This window comes from Loxodonta africana, chromosome 2 (genome assembly GCF_030014295.1).
Source record: "Loxodonta africana isolate mLoxAfr1 chromosome 2, mLoxAfr1.hap2, whole genome shotgun sequence".
NCBI classification, from domain to species: Eukaryota; Metazoa; Chordata; class Mammalia; order Proboscidea; family Elephantidae; genus Loxodonta; species Loxodonta africana.
Window position 1 is genome coordinate 102,662,136 of NC_087343.1, and position 19,013 is coordinate 102,681,148.

General features: G+C 41.9%; 1 protein-coding gene across 2 annotated transcripts in view; it reads left to right on the forward strand.

Annotated features, from left to right (window-relative positions):
• Positions 1-16,124: 16,124 nt before the first annotated feature.
• Positions 16,125-19,013, forward strand: part of RHOBTB3 (Rho related BTB domain containing 3) — a 66,803-nt gene continuing 63,914 nt past the window's right edge. For both annotated transcript variants that reach the window (XM_064274231.1, XM_064274224.1), the window contains exons 1-2: positions 16,125-16,244; positions 16,426-16,651. In XM_064274231.1, coding sequence (XP_064130301.1) covers positions 16,243-16,244; positions 16,426-16,651 — 228 coding nt within the window. In that variant the 5' untranslated portion in view covers positions 16,125-16,242. The remainder of the gene's footprint in view (positions 16,245-16,425; positions 16,652-19,013) is intronic.

The window sequence follows — 19,013 nt, forward strand, 5'->3', positions numbered from 1 at the left end:
TCACACTGTGAGGAAGGCAGGGTGCTGACAGCCTTCCCCCAAGTGTCAGTGAGGAAGGAGCATCTCTGTTCTCTAGAGTGCTCTGGCGGGTGGGCTCTGCAGCTGTACCCAATGCGTATAACTGTAAAGACTGGTAGGCACCACTATTCTCAGACCCCTTTTGCGGGTGGCTAGGTGGCATGGATGGAGCCTCGAGCCTTCAAGTCCCTGATGTGGGTAGGTGAAGGCCCTGTTTGATAGGCAGAGCAGTATCAGGCCTCCAAAATCTGCCTCTCTACTGCACAGCTGAAACAATTACAGTCAGACCTCTAACAGATTTGACCTTGCAAATAACAGCCACCTGGATCCACGTAGGGGTGAAAGCCAACGTCTGTGGATCACTTATACCTGGACTGGAGCTGCTTGTGCTCTGAGCTTCCAGATTAGGGGAGTTGGAAAAAAGTATTTTTCCCCCATTTGTTAATTTGTTCCTTCTCCTAGGCCGGGAGAATGGCTCAGAGAGAGTGCAGCAGGTTCTATCTCAGGCCCAGGGAAATCAACTGTTAATGAAGCCAGCTGGGGCAGAAGGGGGAAGGATCAGATATATAGGAAAGAGTACTTTCAAAAAAAGGAGCTATTAGATCTGTGTGGTAAATTATACAAAATCACTTATCTTGTTTTGAGAGCACTGTTTTATCTCAGATTCCAGAGGCATGTGTAGCCTGTGTGCACTGGCTGGGTCCCCACTGAGATTTCCCCAGGGTTTTTGGGCTGCATCCCACGTTTGACTTCTTTTGCTGAAGCAGATTTGTTCTAAACTCCACAGCCCATCTCCCAGCTGTCAGACCAGGGGATCGGGGTGCTGGCACTTCATTTGCCTTCTTTTGCCAAAGCAGATGCTTCCTAAACGCCACAGCCAGCCCCGCTGTAGACATGCCACAGGGTCTGGGGTACGCCACTTTGCTTGCTTTCTTTAGCTGAAGATGCCGTGTCTCAGGAAACTACAGTCAGCCCCGCCGCCATCATGCCAAAGAACGGCTCCAAGGAATTGGAGGTGAGATGCTGCACAGGCTCGGCAACTCATCATTGCTTCTACACTGTCTCCCCCTCACCCATCACTCAGACCAATTCCTTAATTCTGCGTTTGTTGCTCAGGGTTCATAGATTGTCATAAAAAACAAGTATAATTGATTTACTTGTTTTTTCGGGTGTTTGTTGCAAGAGGGTTCAGCGGAAACTTGTAACTAGTTCACCATCTTGGCACCACCTCACTACAATACAAATTTTTAAAAATCGCTATGAAAAGTCTTGTTTTCACAAAATCAACCACACAGGTAATATCCTGTCGTGCTGTGTGTTCTTCTGGTTCCAGCTTCTTTGCTAGAATAACTGCCCATGAGAAACATCATGAATAAATTTCATGCAGTTGTTGTCTCTGTAACCTTAGCTTAGAATCCCTTTTAAAAAACATATATATATTTTTTTATTTTAGCCAAAATAACTAATCCATTGGTGGCTGCGCCTAACACAATTTTTCTATAAAACACGGTCTTTATTTTTTTATTGTTTAAAGCTGAAAGATGTAGTAGAGAAAGTTTATTTTCCTAGCTTTCCTACAAAAGAAGTCATTTTAAAATGTATTTCATTATTGAAACAGAATCTAGCAAATACCACACTGAAACAGAAACTATCAAATACCATGAAGTGGGACATATTAAAAACATCTGTACTTTCAATTGAACCTTACAGTAAACTTCCCACATTGCATGATTTGTTTCCAATGCTTGTTTCTTCGGGGCTTTAGCAATGTTTTACGTGCATGTTCTGAAGGTATTTTCTGACAAAAGGATGCAGTTTTTTTTTTTCCCATTTGCATTCCATATATTATTTCAGACATTTTTATTTTTATCTTGGCAAGAAGAAAAACCATTTCTCCAATGGTATGTTGTTTTGTGACTTTATTTTTCAGAAAGCTCAGAAGAGGCTTTGTAGCATTTATAATTGGTGACTTTTATTTAAAATATTGGCTAAAATAGTACATTACTTAAACATGCTAGACACAGTATTGAGTTTTGCCTTCATTTTTGGAAGTTTAGTTTTTAAATGGCTTGCTAACCGTAAGCATTTCAGAATATCATTATCTAACAGGTCAAGCCATAATGCACACTTAGAGTGAGGTTCACTGCTATCAAAGACAAAAAAAAAACCTATTGCTGTGGAGTCAATTCTGTCTCATGGCAGCCCCATATACTACAGAGTACAGCTGTGCTCCATAGGGTTTTCTTGGCTGTAATTGTTACAGAAGCACTTCACCAAGTCTTTCTTCTGTGGAGCTGCTGGGTAGGTTTGAATCGCCAACCTTTAGGTTAGCAGCCGATTGCAAACCACCTGTACCACCCAGGCTCCCTGTTAGCGAATCCATTGCCATGGAGTTGGTTTTGACTCATAGCGACCCTATGGGACAGATATTAGAACAAAACTGGATGTAAAGTCATTTAAAACAGTTTTCTTTGTAATTTATTTTGGCCAACTGCTTGTCAGATTTGACTAGTCATCTCATTTTCACCTTGCAATGTGTCTGCCAAAGGATGTCAGAAATATCAGCTCTGCCAGTTGTACTTGCCTGTTCTTGCATTATTAACACTATCTCCACTGGTCCCTGTTGTAACAGTTTGTTTACTTCAATATCACCCACATATCCATTTACCTAGATACAGAAACTGCAACCTGTGGCAATACGTCAAATGTGAACAAAGGACAGAGCCCCATCCCCATAGTTCTGTGCGGTAATGCTCCCGCCATTCCCCCAGAAGGCCCTGTGTGCTCACTTATGTGTCAGGTGGGGTTCCAGTGCCAGTCCTCACATGAAATATCAGTAAAGCTTAATTCTTTTCCTTTCTTTTTGGTAAAAAATACTTGCGTTTGTAAATAGAAGTTCAAATACTTTATTTAGGAATTTCAGGGCTCATTTTCTGCACTCCACTTTGAGACCGTTTTGAAAAACTTTATTTTCAACCTTAGAAACCACCTTCTTTTTAAATGAAAATGAGCCCGAAACTCTAATATAAAACAAACAAATAAATGATGGCAGTAACACTGCTCTGGCTGACTTTGGATGGGAGGGAGGTTTAGAACTCTCTACCCACTAGGCATCCCTCCCGCTCACCTCCTCAGGCCAACTTGAAGGTTCCTCTGTGGAAACCTATTTTTCTCATAGTTGGAAAAATCTTGTGGCAAGCCTAGTTTTCCAGCCCTGCCCTTACCAAAACTTGCTTCCTCTCTAGTTATTAAGGAACCAACATGTCTTTCTGAGGGTGGTATATTGATATTCATAGTCTAGAGGATAGTAATAGTTCACTGAGTTACCTCACACACGTAACTACATTTTATCCAGGGATAAGAATATCTAACAGAATGAATATAAAATGCTGACAGGTTAGCCACTAAAAAGAGGAAAAAATACTGTTTGGCCAGAGGCCCTTCCTGTGTATAGCCCAATTAACTTGAGGGTGGAGGAGTTTGATAATCCAGTTTATTAGACTCTGGAAACAGTAATAATTTTGTATATACTGCCCTGATGCAGTTAATTACTTTTGTGTGTGGCCGTTCTAGCAATGGCCTTGTAACTCACACCCAGGTGAAGGAGATTCTTCAGTTTTGCCTTAAAAGAGAGCCAGTTCCAGAGCAGGGAAGAGGATCCTACCACCACCAAAGAGCAGTCAGGAGTGGAGAGTACTGCTTTGGACCCCGGATCCCTGTGCTGAGAAACTTCTGGAAGCAGGAGGTCGAGAAAGAGAGAGAGAAGTAATCCTGAAGATGGTGAGAAGCGGTGGCAGCAAAGACTTGGCAGCAGAGACCCAGCATTAAGAGACAGTGCAGCAGGCTTCCTGGCCCACAGAGAGAGAGAGCTGAGGGCCTTTGGGAAGAGGCCTAGGGCCAGGGAGAGGCGTGCCAGTGAGCATGGCTGGGAAGACGCTGTCCTGATGGAAGAATGTATCCTTGAGTGTCCCTGGGCCTGAATTGTAACTGTTATTTCCCTAATATACTCCATAATCGTGAGTGTGGTCTGTGAGTTCTGTGTGGTCATTGCAATGAATTATCAAACTCAGTAGAGAAGTAGAGAGTGCTGTGGGAGGGACTGTTGGTGTTAGAGCTGGTAAAGATGGTGGAGAGAGGGGGCATGTCTGAAACCCACCTCATGAGAATCAGCTTTGGGCTGTTGATCTTGATTCTCCTTTCCCCTTGTGAAGTTAGGTCAGATACCGCCCCCAAGCCATTTTTACAGCTGCTAAGGAAGGAAACTACAAATTTATGAATGAAATAAAAATCTAAAATGAAAAGGAAATGACTATTAAAAAACAGTGTTAAGATAACTCTGAAGCATAAACAGAATATGAAACATAACAATGCACAAACGCCAGAAGAGAAACTAGATAACTGGGAGCTTCTAAAAACCAAACGCTTAAACGCTCATCAAAAACTTCACCAAAAGAGTGAAAAGACAACATACAGACAGGGAAAAATTTTTTGGCTATGACATATCCAATCAGGGTCTAATCTCTAAAATCTACAAGATACTGGAAAATCTCAACAACAAAAAGACAAATAGCCCAAACAAAAAAATGGGCAAAGGATATGGACAGACACTTCACCAAAGAAGACATTCAGGCAGCTAACAGATACATGAGGAAATGCTCTCGATCATTAGCCATTAGAGAAATGCAAATTAAAACTACGATGAGATTCCGTCTCACTCCAACAAGGCTGGCATTAATCCAGAAAACACAAAATAATAAATGTTGGAGAGGCTGCGGAGAGATTGGAACTCTTATACACTGCTGGTGGGAATGTAAAATGGTACAACCACTTTGGAAATCGATTCAGCACTTCCTTAAAAAGCTAGGAATAGAAGTACCATACGATCCAGCAATCTCAGTCCTTAGAATATATCCTAGAGAAATAAGAGCCGTCACACGAATAGATATATGCACAACCACGTTCACTGTAGCACTGTTCACAATAGCAAAAAGATGGAAACAACCTAGGTGCCCATCAACACACAAATGGATAAACAAGTTATGGTATATACACACAATGGAATACTATGCAATGATAATGAACAATGATGAATCTGCAAAACATCTCACAACACAGATGAATCTGGAAGGCACTATGCTGAGTGAAATTTGTTAGTCTCAAAAGGCCAAATATTGTATGAGACCACTATTAGAAGAACTCAAGAAAAGGTTTAAACACAGAAGAAAATATTCTTTGATGGTTAGGAGGGTGGGGAGGTAGAGGGGAATTCAATAACTATATAGTAGACAAAAATTATCTTAGGTGAAGTGAAGGACAACACACAATACAGGGAAAGTCAGGACAATTGGACTAAACCAAAAGCTAAGAAGTTTCCTGAACACAACCAAATACTTTGAGGAGCAGAGTAGCAGGGGTGGGGGTCTGGGGACCATGGTGTTGGGGGACATTTAGGTCAACTGGCATAACGAAGTTCGTTAAGAAAATGTTCTGTATCCCCTTTGGTGAGTGGCATCTAGGGTCTTAAAACTTGTGAGTAGCCATCTAAGATGCATCAATTGGTCCCAACCTACCTGGAGCAAAGGAGAATGAAGAACATGAAAAACGCAAGGAAAATATCAGCCCAAAAGACAAAAGCGTCACATAAACCGGGGACTCCATCAGCCTGAGACCAGAAGAACTAGATGATGATGCCTGGCTACCACCAACGAACACAACACAGAAGCCCTGACAGAGCAGGAGAAAAGTGCCGTGCAGAACTCAAACTCACATAAAAAGAACAGACTTAATGGTCTGACTGAGACTACAGGAACCCCAGAAGACATGGCCCTTGACTCTCCGTTGACCCAGAACTAAAACCATTCCTGAGGCCAACTCTTCAGACAAGGATTAGACTGGACTATAAAACATAAAATAATATTCATGAAGAGTATGCATCTTAGTTCAAGTAAATACAGGAGGCTAAATGGGCAGCTCCTGTCTGGAGGTGGAATGAGAAGGCAGGTAGGGACAGGAGCTGGTTGAATGGACACGGGAAACCTGGAGTGGAAAAGTGTACCATCACATTATAGCAGCTGCAACTAGGGTCACATAACAATATGCATATAAATTTTTGTATGAGAAATTAACTTGAGCTGTAAATTTTCACCTACAACACAATTAAAAAAAAAAAAAGAAGAAGATAACTACGAAGAGGGCCCAAGATGGCTGCTTATTTAGACATACCATGCTGTCCCCTACAGCAAAGACATGAGAAACCAAGTGAAACATACAGATGACAATCCTGAAACCCTAAGCTTCAAATGGAAGGATAAAGAATTAGATCAAATATGGACTGGAAGAAGAAACTAAACAAAAACAGTGAACAAAGAGAGACACTGAGCGGAGGTGCCCTGCCAGCCAGCTTGTCACAGCGTGGTCATCTTGAGACAAAGTCAGCAGCAATCCTGGGTGAGGATCACAGAAAGGCAACTTCACAGAATTCCCAATAGGAGACAGAGAAACTGTGTAGACATACCCTGTGAAGGAAGGTGAGCAGGACATGAACCAGCTCTAAGGAGGGAAAGTACAGGAAGGAGGGTGAGAGCTCTAGAGATCCTGGGATTCACAGAGCAGGGAGGGAGCCAGGATCTAAAGACAGGACTACTCACCAGAGGCGGTCCCTGACCATTAGGATAGGTGGCATACACAAAGTAATAGATCCATAGAGTGTCAGCAGGTGTTCCCCTCCCCAACCTGACCAGACTCTGGGCATCTGCTCCTCATACTAGGTTGGGGCCAGGTCCCGATTGCTGGCTACAGCCAACAAGATGTTCCCAGGCACCCATGCCTGGTTACCAGAGGAGCATGCCCCCCCTCCTGGTGAGTAGTGGCATGAGCCCGCACCCCCACTGCCACCCCATCCACCTGGGGACCATGGTACGAGTCCCCCCTTCTCCCTCTTCCCTGTTCACCACCCCACTGCCCACCACCCTGCCCACCCAGCGAGTGACAGAGAACTCCTGTGCTGCCAGTCACCTTCCACACCACCCTCTGCATGCCACCTCACCCCTCTGGCAAGTGGGAGAACTCTCTCACATCCCAGGTAGCCTGCCACAAATCATCAATGAGTGGCACTCAGTGAGCAGCAGTGAGTGCATCTGCCCCATTGGTCTTCTGTCACACACCCCCATGCAATGCCCCACCCACAGAATGAGCTGCAATGAGTATGCTCATGCTGCCAGTCAGCTGCTACACCACCCCACCCACCTCCCTGCCCACAATGAGTGCCACTGCATGCTCCTATGCTCCTGGGCCAATGACATGCAGCAGCTGGCACCCACCCAGCCTGTCCCCTGCTGCCCAGCACACCCAGTGACCAGTGATGCACCCTTGCCATGCCTGCCATGGCCCATCCCATCCAGGGACAGGTAGTGAGTGCTCCTGTGCCGCCAGACCAGTGATAAGTGGAGCATGCCTGCCCCACCTGCCCTGATATACCAAAATAAAATAAAAGAAAAAATCAGGACAAAACAAACAAACATGCAATCAATCAATCAATAAATACATAATACCTTAATGCCTTTGAGACGGCAGACAACAACATATCATATTAAAAAAAAAAAAAAGACAAGATGTCTCAAACAGGTGAGCAAGACAAAGGGAAAGAAAATATTCCTGAGGAAGAAAGAATAATAGAACTACATGATAAGGAATTCAAAAGATTTATTTTTAGGACCCCCAAAGAGATCAAGGAAAACACAGAAAAAATCCTAAAATAATTCAGGAAAATAATACAAGAATAAAATGACAGACTCAATACACAATTAGAAACCATACAAAAATGACAACTAGAAATTCAGAAGATTAACAATAAAATATCAGAAATAAATAAATAACTCAGTGGAAGAACATAGAACACAGAACTGAATCAATAGAACAAAGAATCAGCAAAAAGGAGGACAAATACTGTGATACTAATTTGTGTGAGGAACAATCAGAAAAAAGAATGAGGAAAGACGAAGAGTTATGTGGGACACCATAAGAAGAATAATTTATGCATAATAGGAATTCCAGAAGAAGACGGGGGAAAAAAAGTACAGAGAAAATTTTTGATGATATATCAGCTGAAATCTTCCCAAATATCATGAAAGATGAGAAAGTTTCCATCCAAGAAGCTCAGCAAACCCGATTCAGAATAGACACACACCCACAAAAAAAAATTCACCAAGACGTGTCGTAATCAAACTTTCTAAAACCAAAGACAAAGAATGATTTCTGAAAGCAGCTTGTGAAAAATGAAATATCACTTACAAAGGGGAACCAATAAGACTAAGTGCTGATTTCTCATCAGAAACCATGGAGGGAATAAGGCAGCGGGATGACATATATACAATCCTGAAGGAAAAGAATGCAACCAAGAATCATATATCCAGCAAAATAGTCTTTCAAAAATGATGGTGAAACTAACATTCCCAGATAAGCAAAAATTAAGGGAATTTGTAAAAATCAGACATGCCTTACAAGAATTATTAAAGCTAGTTCTTCAGATAGAGAACCAATGACATCAGACAGCAACTGAGATAAAGATACAGTATCACCCAGATACCAACTCAGATAAAGACTTCACAAAAGCAAAATAAAGCTAAAACCTGACTACAGGGAACCAGAGGAGTTAAGTTGTAAATGATGACAACTTCAAAACAAAAAGGGGGAATAAAAGATGTAGCTATACAGCTTCCATATGGGGAGGAAATAAGATGATTTCAAGATATAACAGACTGCTTTAAATTTAAAAAAATTGTGGTAAACTTCAGGGTAACCACAAAGAAAAGTAATAAATCTACTCACTAAAATAAAGATGAAAATCAAAAAGGCTTGGAAAACACAAAAACAACAACGATTGATAAGAAAAGAAAACCTGTATACAAAAAGAAATCAGCACAGAAAATTAAGAGGAACAAAGAAACCATTAACACACACACACACACACAAATTATAACAAAATGACAGCAATGAACTTACACAGTTGAATGCCTTTGGATAGTCAATGAAACATAGGTAAACAACTTTATGGTATTCTCTCCTTTCAGCCAAGATCCATTTGACATCAGCAGTGACATCTTGTTACACATCCGCTTCTGAATCCGGCTCACATTTCTGGCAGTTAACAGTTGATGTACTGTTGCAATAGTTTTTGAATTACCTTCAGTAAAACTTTACTTGTATCTGAAATTGTTTGATAATTTCTGGATTCTGTTGGATTACATTTCTTTGGAATGGGCACAAATATGGAACTCTTTCAGTTTGTTGGTCAGGGTAGTTGTCTTCCAAATTTCTTAGCATAGACGAATGAGTGTTTCCAGCATTGCAACCATTTGTTGAAATATCAAAATTGGTGTTCTATCAATTCCTGGAGCCTTGTTTTTTGCCAATGCCTTCAGTGCAGCTTGGGCTTCGTCCCCCAATACCATCAGTTCTTGATCATATGCTGCCTCCTGAAATGGTTGAACATCAACAAATTCTTTTTGGTACAGTGACTTGTGTCTTCCCACCATCTCCTTTTGATGCTTCCTGCATGCATGTTGTTGTGTTAGTAGAAGCTATGTCACCAGTGTTTCAAATATCAGCAGGGTCACCCGTGGTGGACAGGTTCCAGCTGAGCTTCCAGACTAAGAAAGACTAGGAAGACCTGGTGATCCACTTAAAAAAAAAGTAATCAGTGAAAACCTTATAGATAGCAGTGGAATATTGTATGATACAGCATCAGAAGATGAGCCTTTGGGTTGGAAGGTATTCAAAATACAACTGGGGAGGAGATGCCTCCTTAAAGTAGAGTCACCCTTAATGACATGGATGGAGTCAAGCTTTTGGGGTCTTCATTTACTGATATGGCATGACTCAAAATGAGAAGAAACAGCTGCAAACATCCATTAATAATCAAAATGTGGAATGTACAGAGTATGAATCTAGGAAAATTAGAAGTTGTCTAAAATGAAATGAAAGGCATAAGCATTGATATCCTAGGCATTAGTGAGCTGAAATGGAATGGTATTGGCCATTGTGAATCAGACAATCACATGGTCTACTATGCTGGGAATGACAAAGAGGAAGAGAAATATGTCACATTCATTGTCAAAAAGAATATTTCAAGATCTATCCAGAAGTACAATGCTGTCAGTGATAGGATAACATCCATATGCCTACAAGGAAGACCAGTTAATATGACCATTATTCAAATTTATGCATCTGCCACTAATGCCAAAGATGAATAAATTGAACATTTTTACCAACTTATGAAGTCTGAAATTGATCAAACGTGCAATCAAGATACATTAATTACTGGTGATTGGGATGCGAAAGTTGGAAACAAAGAAGAAGGATCAGTAGTTGGAAAATATGGTCTGGGTGATAGAAATGATACTGGAGATCACATGACCGAATTTTGCAAGACCAATGACTTTTTCATTGCAAATGCCTTTTTTCAACAACATAAACCACGAACGGAAAATACAGAAATCAAATGGACGATGTCTGTGGCATGAGACAATGGAAAAGCTCAACATCATCAGTCAGAACAAGGCCAGGGATCAACTGCGGAACAGACCATCAATTACTCATATGCAAGTTCAAGTTGAAGCTGAAAAGATCTAAAGAGACCTAGACAACTGGAAAAACATACCAAGGTCATGGATTTGAAGAATTAACATTATGAAAATGTCAGTACTATTCAAAGGGGTCTATCGACACTATGCAATCCCAATTCGAATCCCAACAACATTCTTTGATTAATGAAATGGAAAATCTAATTTCCAACTCCATATGGAAAGAAAAGAAGCACTGAATAGCTAAAGCATTATTGAAGAAGAAGAACAAAGTAGGAGGCCTCAAGCTTCCCCATCTCAGAACTTACTCTACAGCCAGGGTAATCAAAACAGCCTGATACTGGTACAATGACACACACATAGACCAATGGTACAGCATTCAGAACGCAGAAGTAAATCGTTCCAGCTATGGACAGCTGAACAAAGGGTCAAAGTCCATTCAGTGGGGAAGAGATAATCTCCTTAACAAACAGTGCTGGCAAAGCTGGATATCCATTTGCACAAAATAAGACAGGATCCATACCACACACCATACACAAAAACTAACGCAAAATGGATCAAAGACCTAAATGTAAAACCTACAACTCTAAAGTTCCTGGAAGATACACAGGAACAAAGCTAGAGGTCCTGATTTATGGCAAAAATACACTATCAAACATAACTAAAAATGTACAAACAACAGAAGATAAACTAGATAAGTGGTTTATCAAAACATTAAATACTTACGCTCATCAAAAGACTTTACCAAAAGAGTAAAAGTAGAACTTACAGACTGGGAAAAAAATTTTGGCAACATATATCTCACAAGGATCTAATCTCTAAAATATGTAGAAAACTTCAACACCTCAACAACACAAAGACAAACAATCCAATAAAACGGAATGGGCAAAGGATATGAACAAACACTTCACGAAGAAGACGATCAGGCAGCTAACCCATGAAAAGAGGCTCGTGTTTCTTAGCCATCAGACGGCTGGAAATCAAAACCACAATGAGATACCATCTTACCCCTTCCACAATGGCACTGATCAAAAAAAAATTGAACACAGCAAATGCTGTGGAGGTCATTGGAAGATTGGAACTCTTATACCCTGCTGGTGGGATTGCAAAATGGTACAACTATGGAACATTGTATGGTGCTTCCTCTAAAAGCTACAAATAGAAATACCATATGATCCAGCAATCCCACTCGTAGGTATATATCTTAGGGTAATAAGAGAAGTGATATGAATAGACATATGCACATCTGTGTTCATTGCAGCAGCATTCACTGTAGTAAAAAGATGGAAACAACCTAAGTGCCCATCGATAGATGAATGGATAAACAAAATATGGTTCATACATACAAAGGAATACCATGCAATGGTAAATAATAATGATGAGTCTGCAAAACCTAACATGGATGAATCTGGACATTATGTGGAGTGAAATAAGTCAATCACAAAAGAACAAACATATGATACCACATTTATGAAAAGTAAAGAACAGGTTTATACACAGAAAGCAAAATTCTTTGATCGTTATCAGTGTTTGGAGGGTGAAGGAGGGAGAACCCCTCACTAGATAGTAGGCACCTGTTAATTCTGGTGAAGGGAAAGGCAATACACAATATGGGAGAAGTCAGCAAAATGCGCCCAAGGTAAATAATGACACTAAGAGGTACGCAAGAATAAAGGACAACTATGGTAAATGCTGTAACATTTATGGTAAATGCTGTAACATATACAATTCTGCTACAATAGTATTAACAACCAAAAATTTGTGAGTGGTTACACAAGTAGATAGGTATGCTATCTAGGTGAGGGAAGACATATGGAAGTACATGGATGTGCATTTACAGTATAGTTGTGGGCATTTGTACATACATATTTGTATGTGCTGCATATATATTCATATATATAATAGAGCACAGAGGGGGCATGTTATGGATACTTTTTAGATATTTCCAAACACCTCATGGGACTGAGTTACTGGGCTTGAAGGTTAAAGGATATAGTCTCGGGGAACATCTAGGTCAGTTGGCATAACATAGTTCATAAAAATGATGTTCTATATCCTAGTTTGGTGAGTAGTCTCTGGGGTCTTAAAAGCTTGCGAACGGCCATCTAAGATGCAATTATTGGCCTCTTCCTGTCTAAAGCAAAGGAGAGTGAAGGAAACCAAAGCTTCAAGGAAGCAATTATTCCACCGGACCAATGGTCCACAGAAATCACGACCTCCTCAAGCCCGAAATCAGAAGAACTAGATAGTGGCCGGCCACCACCACCAACTGCTCTGATCTGGGTAACCATGGAAGTTCCCTTTTAGCATGGGAGAAAAATGTAGAGTAAAACTCAAACTCATAAAAAAAAAAAAGCCAGACTTACTGGACTGGTGGAGACTGGAGAAACCCCAGAGGCTATTGCCCTAAGACACCTTTTAAATGTGGAGCTGAAACTACTCCTGGAGGTCACCTTTCGGTTAAGTAATAGATTGGCCTATAAAGTAAACAACACCAGTGAGGAATGTGCTTCTTAGAACAATCAACTATAGGAAACGAAATGGGCAGCCACATTTGCCTGAAAGCAAAGATGAGAAGGCAAGGAGGAGCAAGGAAACTGGAGGGATGGAAACGGGGAAGGCAGGGTGGAAATGGGGAGAGTGCTGACACATTTCAGGGATAGCAGCCAATGTCACGGGACAATTTGTGTGTGAATTGTTGAATGGGAAGCAAATTTTCTGTGTAAATGTTCACCTAAAACACCATAAAATGTTAAAAAAAAAAAAAAACATGAAAAAGATCTTTAAGAGATCAGAAGATGGTCCATGTATGATATTGTATTGGCCAAGATAAGTTGCACTAGCGGCTGTAATAGCTGACCCCGAAATATCTGGCTTACTTCAATAAAGATTTTTTTATATCACAGTACAATGTATGCTGTGAGGAGGCTCTGCTGTAACAAGTCATTCAGGAACCCAGGTTTCTTCTTTGCTGCAGCTCCAACATCTTCAAGCACATGGCTTCCAGGCTGACCCGGCTTCATCCAGTTAGGAGACAGAAGGTTAAAGACAGTGAAGACGGCAGTGCTCTTAACTGCCACAGCAGGGATCATATTCCATCGGTGAGAACAAATCACCTAGTCCTATCTACATGCAAAAGTATTGGAAAATATAGTTTATGGGCTGTAGAAGAGAAAACAGGTTTGACGAGCATTTAGCTAGGCTTTGTCACATACACAGAGACTGGTCTAGACCAGGGGGTCTCCATATAACTTGACCATCGCCAGGTCTAAGTTTTGAAATCTCTTGTGAAGCTTCCACCACTTTCTTTTCTGCCTTCCTTAATATAAGAATTTGCAGACAATACTACATCATTCATGGGTCCCTGCTTAAGCCATCCATGATGTTCCACGTCTCCACACCTTTATAAGTGATTCTGTTCCCTTTGCCTGATACTCATTCCCTTCCAACCTCCTCCTTCTCCAAATCTAGAAACTCATCTTTTAAGACCTAAGTCAATGGTTACTTCCTCTATGATGACATAGAAACACAGATCTCTTTAATGCTCACTGACCTTTATTTATTCTTACCTCTATTACTGAATGCATAAGCCTGTATTATAATTATTTAAAGACCAGCTTGTTTTCAAAAGGACTGGGTTCATTAATATTCACAATCTAGTGACTGTTAATAGACTTACCTTCTCAAGGGCAAGGACTTGGTCATTTACCTTAGTATGTCCCATGTCTACCTGCATGGGCCTGGCTCCCATACTCAGTAACTGAGGGAAGAATGAATTCCTGCCACTCTCAGTTGCCACACTTCTAAAGCCTTTGTTTTGACTTGTGGGTTATTGGAAGGGACTAACAAGGAAGTACATTTTCTGTTGACATAACAGAAAACGTGATCCTGTATTCTCGATTTTCTCAGGGTAGTTACGTTCTAGAGACTAAAAGAGAAAGCATACTGAGTGCAAAGGGAAATTACATTAAAAAAATCAGCGACCACACACAGAATGCCTCCTATTATGTCCTACCTGAGTATTAAACTATTACTTTCAACTGAGCAATAAGGGCTCATAATAAAAAATTGTAGACATTCCCAAGGCCTCATACCCTAGCCTTTTCACTGCCCTAGTCAGTACCTAGTATTTCATACCCTCAAAATAGCTCTTTTGAGAAAAGAAAAGAGCATGATTTCAAAGTAGGCCAAAATAAATCAACAAAAGGATAAATGAGAACTTTTTCAACTCAGAGCACTTGTAAGAATTTTAATATTTATGGAGAAGCTGAGCCCCCAGTAACCCCTGGCCCTTCTTCCTGGTTTTAGTAGTGAATTCCACTGTTCATTTGCATTGAGGTAGTTCGAGGTCCTTTGGGGACATTCATAACCTTTACTTAAGTGCCTTATCATAAAATAATCTAAATTATCCTTGCATTAGGATGGTCATGATTTTTTTCAGTTGGTCTGAGAAGCTATTATTAAATATGTAGCCATAATGTTTATTGAGAAATCTCCAGGTACACTAGCACTTAGCTTGCAAACCCATCAAATACCTCACATATAACTTCTTTTAAAAGCTATCACAATAAAAGCCCCAACACTTAAAAAAAAAAATCCTGCAGTTACTACAATTTGGGTAGAATATGCCAAAAGTAGCTAGAAATAGTAAATAATCCCTTAAAAGCGACATTAGCAAATTGCTTGGCTTGTGAACAAAGAATCGTTTCTGCATCAGCATGAATGTTGCCTTTATTTTTTCTCACGAGTATGCTTTTAGAAAACAGCTGTAGTGCATGTTGACAAATGACAAAGCAGCAGACGTGGTAAAATACTTTCGGTCAAGGCCAAGTAGGGGAAGAAAAACCGGGTTGCTAGCGGAGCAAACCGGCCTGAATCCTAAGCTTCCTTCACCTCTTTTTTTGGACTTTAGTTGAGCAGGGGCGTCACCGCCCCACCCCACTTTCTTTGGCTCTGGTTACACAGGCCCTTCAGAGTTGAACCAACTTGCTGCAGGCGGATAGGCGGCCGCGAGCTCCAGGACTTGTGCGTTTTATTTGTTAATTTATTTCCCGCGGCGCCCCGCGCCGGCCGCTCCTTTGTATCTGGCCGCGGCTCCGGGGCCTCGGAGGGGAGCGCGTCCCCCGCGTCCACCAGCCTGCGGGGACCCACACGTGCGCGCCCGCCCGCCCTGTCCGTCAAGGGGGCGGAGGCCCCTGCTTTTCCCCTCACTCCCTCCCTCCAGCAGAAGGAGGAGGAGCAGCAGCAGGAGGCGACAGCTGCCCGGCGGAGGAGGTGTAGTGTAGAGGGGGCTGCGGTCAGCGGAATCTACTCGGGTCTGCAGAGAGGGGCTGCAGCGCGGCCCCGCGCCCGGCGACTCGCGGCGGTGGCCGCCCGGGCCGTTCCTGGGCACTTCCTGACTGGCTGGCGGCGCGCACACGGCCGGCTAGTACGCCCCGTTCCTCCCCGCTCGCTCGCTCGCTCGCTCCCTCGCCTCCTGGCTCGCGCGGCCTCGCTCTGCGTCGGCGGCGCCGCGGTGGAGGCGCGCGAGGGGGACGCGGCCGGGGATGAGCGGATTGCGGGTAAACACGCCGCCGACGGGCCCTGAGAGGCCGTGAGAAGCCGCTTTTCTCCGAGTTGCCGCCCCGCCCGTGGATTTGAGATCATGTACGTACGCGTCGCGGTCTTGCCATTGTCTGTACCCCGAACGCGTGTCTTGCGCCTAGGCGAGGGGCTCGTGCCTATCCTTGGCGCGCGTCTGGCCCCCGCACTTCCTGTTCCCATTAAAGTGAACAATCGAGCTGACCGTGGTCCTTTTCTCCTCTGGCTCCCTTCTGTGACCATGTAGGTCCATTCACATCGTGGCGCTGGGGAACGAGGGGGACGCGTTTCACCAGGACAATCGGCCGTCGGGGCTCATCCGCACTTACCTGGGGAGAAGCCCTCTCGTCTCGGGGGACGAAAGCAGCTTGTTGCTGAACGCGACCAGCACGGTTGCGCGCCCCGTGTTCACCGAGTATCAAGCCAGCGCGTTTGGGAATGTCAAGCTGGTGGTCCACGACTGTCCTGTCTGGGTAAGCGGCAGCAGCTGCTCTGTGCCGAGGCCAAAGGAGCTTTTCTTTCTTTTTTTTTTTTCTCCTTCCTCTTTGCCCCTTCCCTGAATGTGGAGTGTCTGGGTCACCTGGGTAGAGTTTTTAAACATTTTGGGGGAAAATCTTTGGTTCTTTGTTTCATTGAGCAGGGGGCAGCCCAGTCAGAGAACACTCTTGGAAGGCAAAAAGCCCCAGTGGGAATGTGAAGCACTTACTCCTACCCTTCACCGCTGTGGATCGTCCCTTGGTAGGCAGCTGACAGTTGAATGTGCCAACCCCAAGGGAAGGGGCCACTAAGTTTCACCAGCAGACAGCTATGTTTTTTCATGCCTACCCAGTGGGTGATAATGTAAAAACGCTTTGACTGGGGCCATTCAGAAATAGGATCTCTGGAAAGGGGAAAAAGACAGGGCTGAGAATTAATTTTAAATGGTTCATTTTTAGTGTTATCTATATCTGAAAATTTTAAATCAGTGTTTTTATTTTGAATAATGCAGATGCTGTTAATATATTGGCCATTTGCTTTTAGTGATACATAAATGAGAGATATTGTTACTGGTGCTTAGAATTAATTTTGAAAAAATTTGGAGTAATCGAAATAAATTGTAACAGTTGATCAATTCCAATGTAATTACTGTTTGGTAAAAGGAGAAAGGAATCTACTTCCTCGCACACATAAATGTTTCCAGTATACAATAACATTATATTTTGAACGTTTTCATTTAATCTTTGAAAATTGGATTTTTTACTGATAATTGGAATTATATTGCATTTAGAGATTGAATTTTATAATACAAGAAAATTCAGTGTCTGAAAAGAAAATACGCAGATTAACATTAAATGAGATTTTGCGTTCAAACAGCAATTAAAAAAAAAAACCTTAATGGGGGCCAATAGGAACTAGCACCACTTTCTAAAGAAGTGTGTACAATGTCCATAGAGAAGTTTCATATGTAGTTTTCCATATTATGAAAGAAAAGATCATTTGCCTGTATAAATTTTCAGTTAAAGGAAAGTTAGTAGTTGTTGTATACCATCGAGGTGATTCCAACTCATAGCAACCCCATAGGACAGATTAGAACTGGCCCGTAAGCTTCTCAAGGCTGGAATCTTTATCGGAACAGATGCCTAGGAGTTAGAACCCACCAGTAGCTCCTCAGGAGAACAGACCTGGCAATCTGCACCTGTAAAGATTATAGCCTGGGAAACACTATGGGGCAGTTCTGTTTTGTCATATAAGGGTGACTATGAGTTGGATTTGACTCGATGGCAAATTACAACAAGGGAAAGTGGCTAAAATAAATGAAAACCAGGCTTTTTCAATAACAGCGTTGCTGTTAAATCCCTAATTATGACAGTGATGATGCTGACCATAAGAAGTATTGGTAGAGAACTTATTTGATGGAGTCCATGCAAACACATGAAACACTTTTTTTTACTTCATCTCTTTCATTGTGAAGAATCTTACTGCCTACAAACTTACTGGTTCAACATGCATTTGAACACGTGAGTTAGTAGAGTAAATAAATGTAGGGAAAATAAAACAAGCTGAATTAGCATGTTAGACTCGCGTTTCTTGTTTTTTCTCTGAGCTGTTAACCGCTTCCTGTTTATGTTGTTAATTTAGCAAAAAGCAGTACTGGTGACCCCGTGTATTGTGTATAGTAAATGAAATCTTCCAAATGGATTTAAGTAAGCCTCTTTGGCCTGGATTTTTGCCATATACTGAGTGTTATGGTTTATTACGCTAATCAGTTTTTGTTTGGCTAGTCTCTGGCCCTGCTTAAGGCGCTGAGTTTGTAACCAGGTACAATTTTCTAGGTCATAATGGTCAGCAGGCATAATAGCATACATTTCTAGGATTACGCTTTATAAAGTGCTTTTCTTCTTTTGGTGGTAAGGAAAGCTCATCAGAGATATTAAAGTTGATTGTATTCATCTGCTGATATTTGTCATATGTACTGAATCAGAGCATTAAATATGGCAAAGCAGAGAGAGCACAGATTTTGATATCAAAAGAACTTGATTTTAGAACCCCACACTGCCACTTGATGCCTGTGTGTCCTTGGTAAGTCATTTATCATCTCTCAGCGTTATATTGCCTGTCTCCTAGAGCTGTGGTAAGGATTCAATGAGATTCAATGAGATAGCACACGTAAAATTCTTAGGATAGCGGCTGGCACATGGTGGATGCTCCGTAAGTGGTAGCTGCTCTGATAAATGAGCATTTACTGCTATTTTAGCCGTGTATCACTTGTACTCAGCAACAGTAAAGTTTTCCTGCACATCATTCAGTATATACACAAAGTTCATTGAGGCGGTGATGTTAGTACTTAGTAGGTGC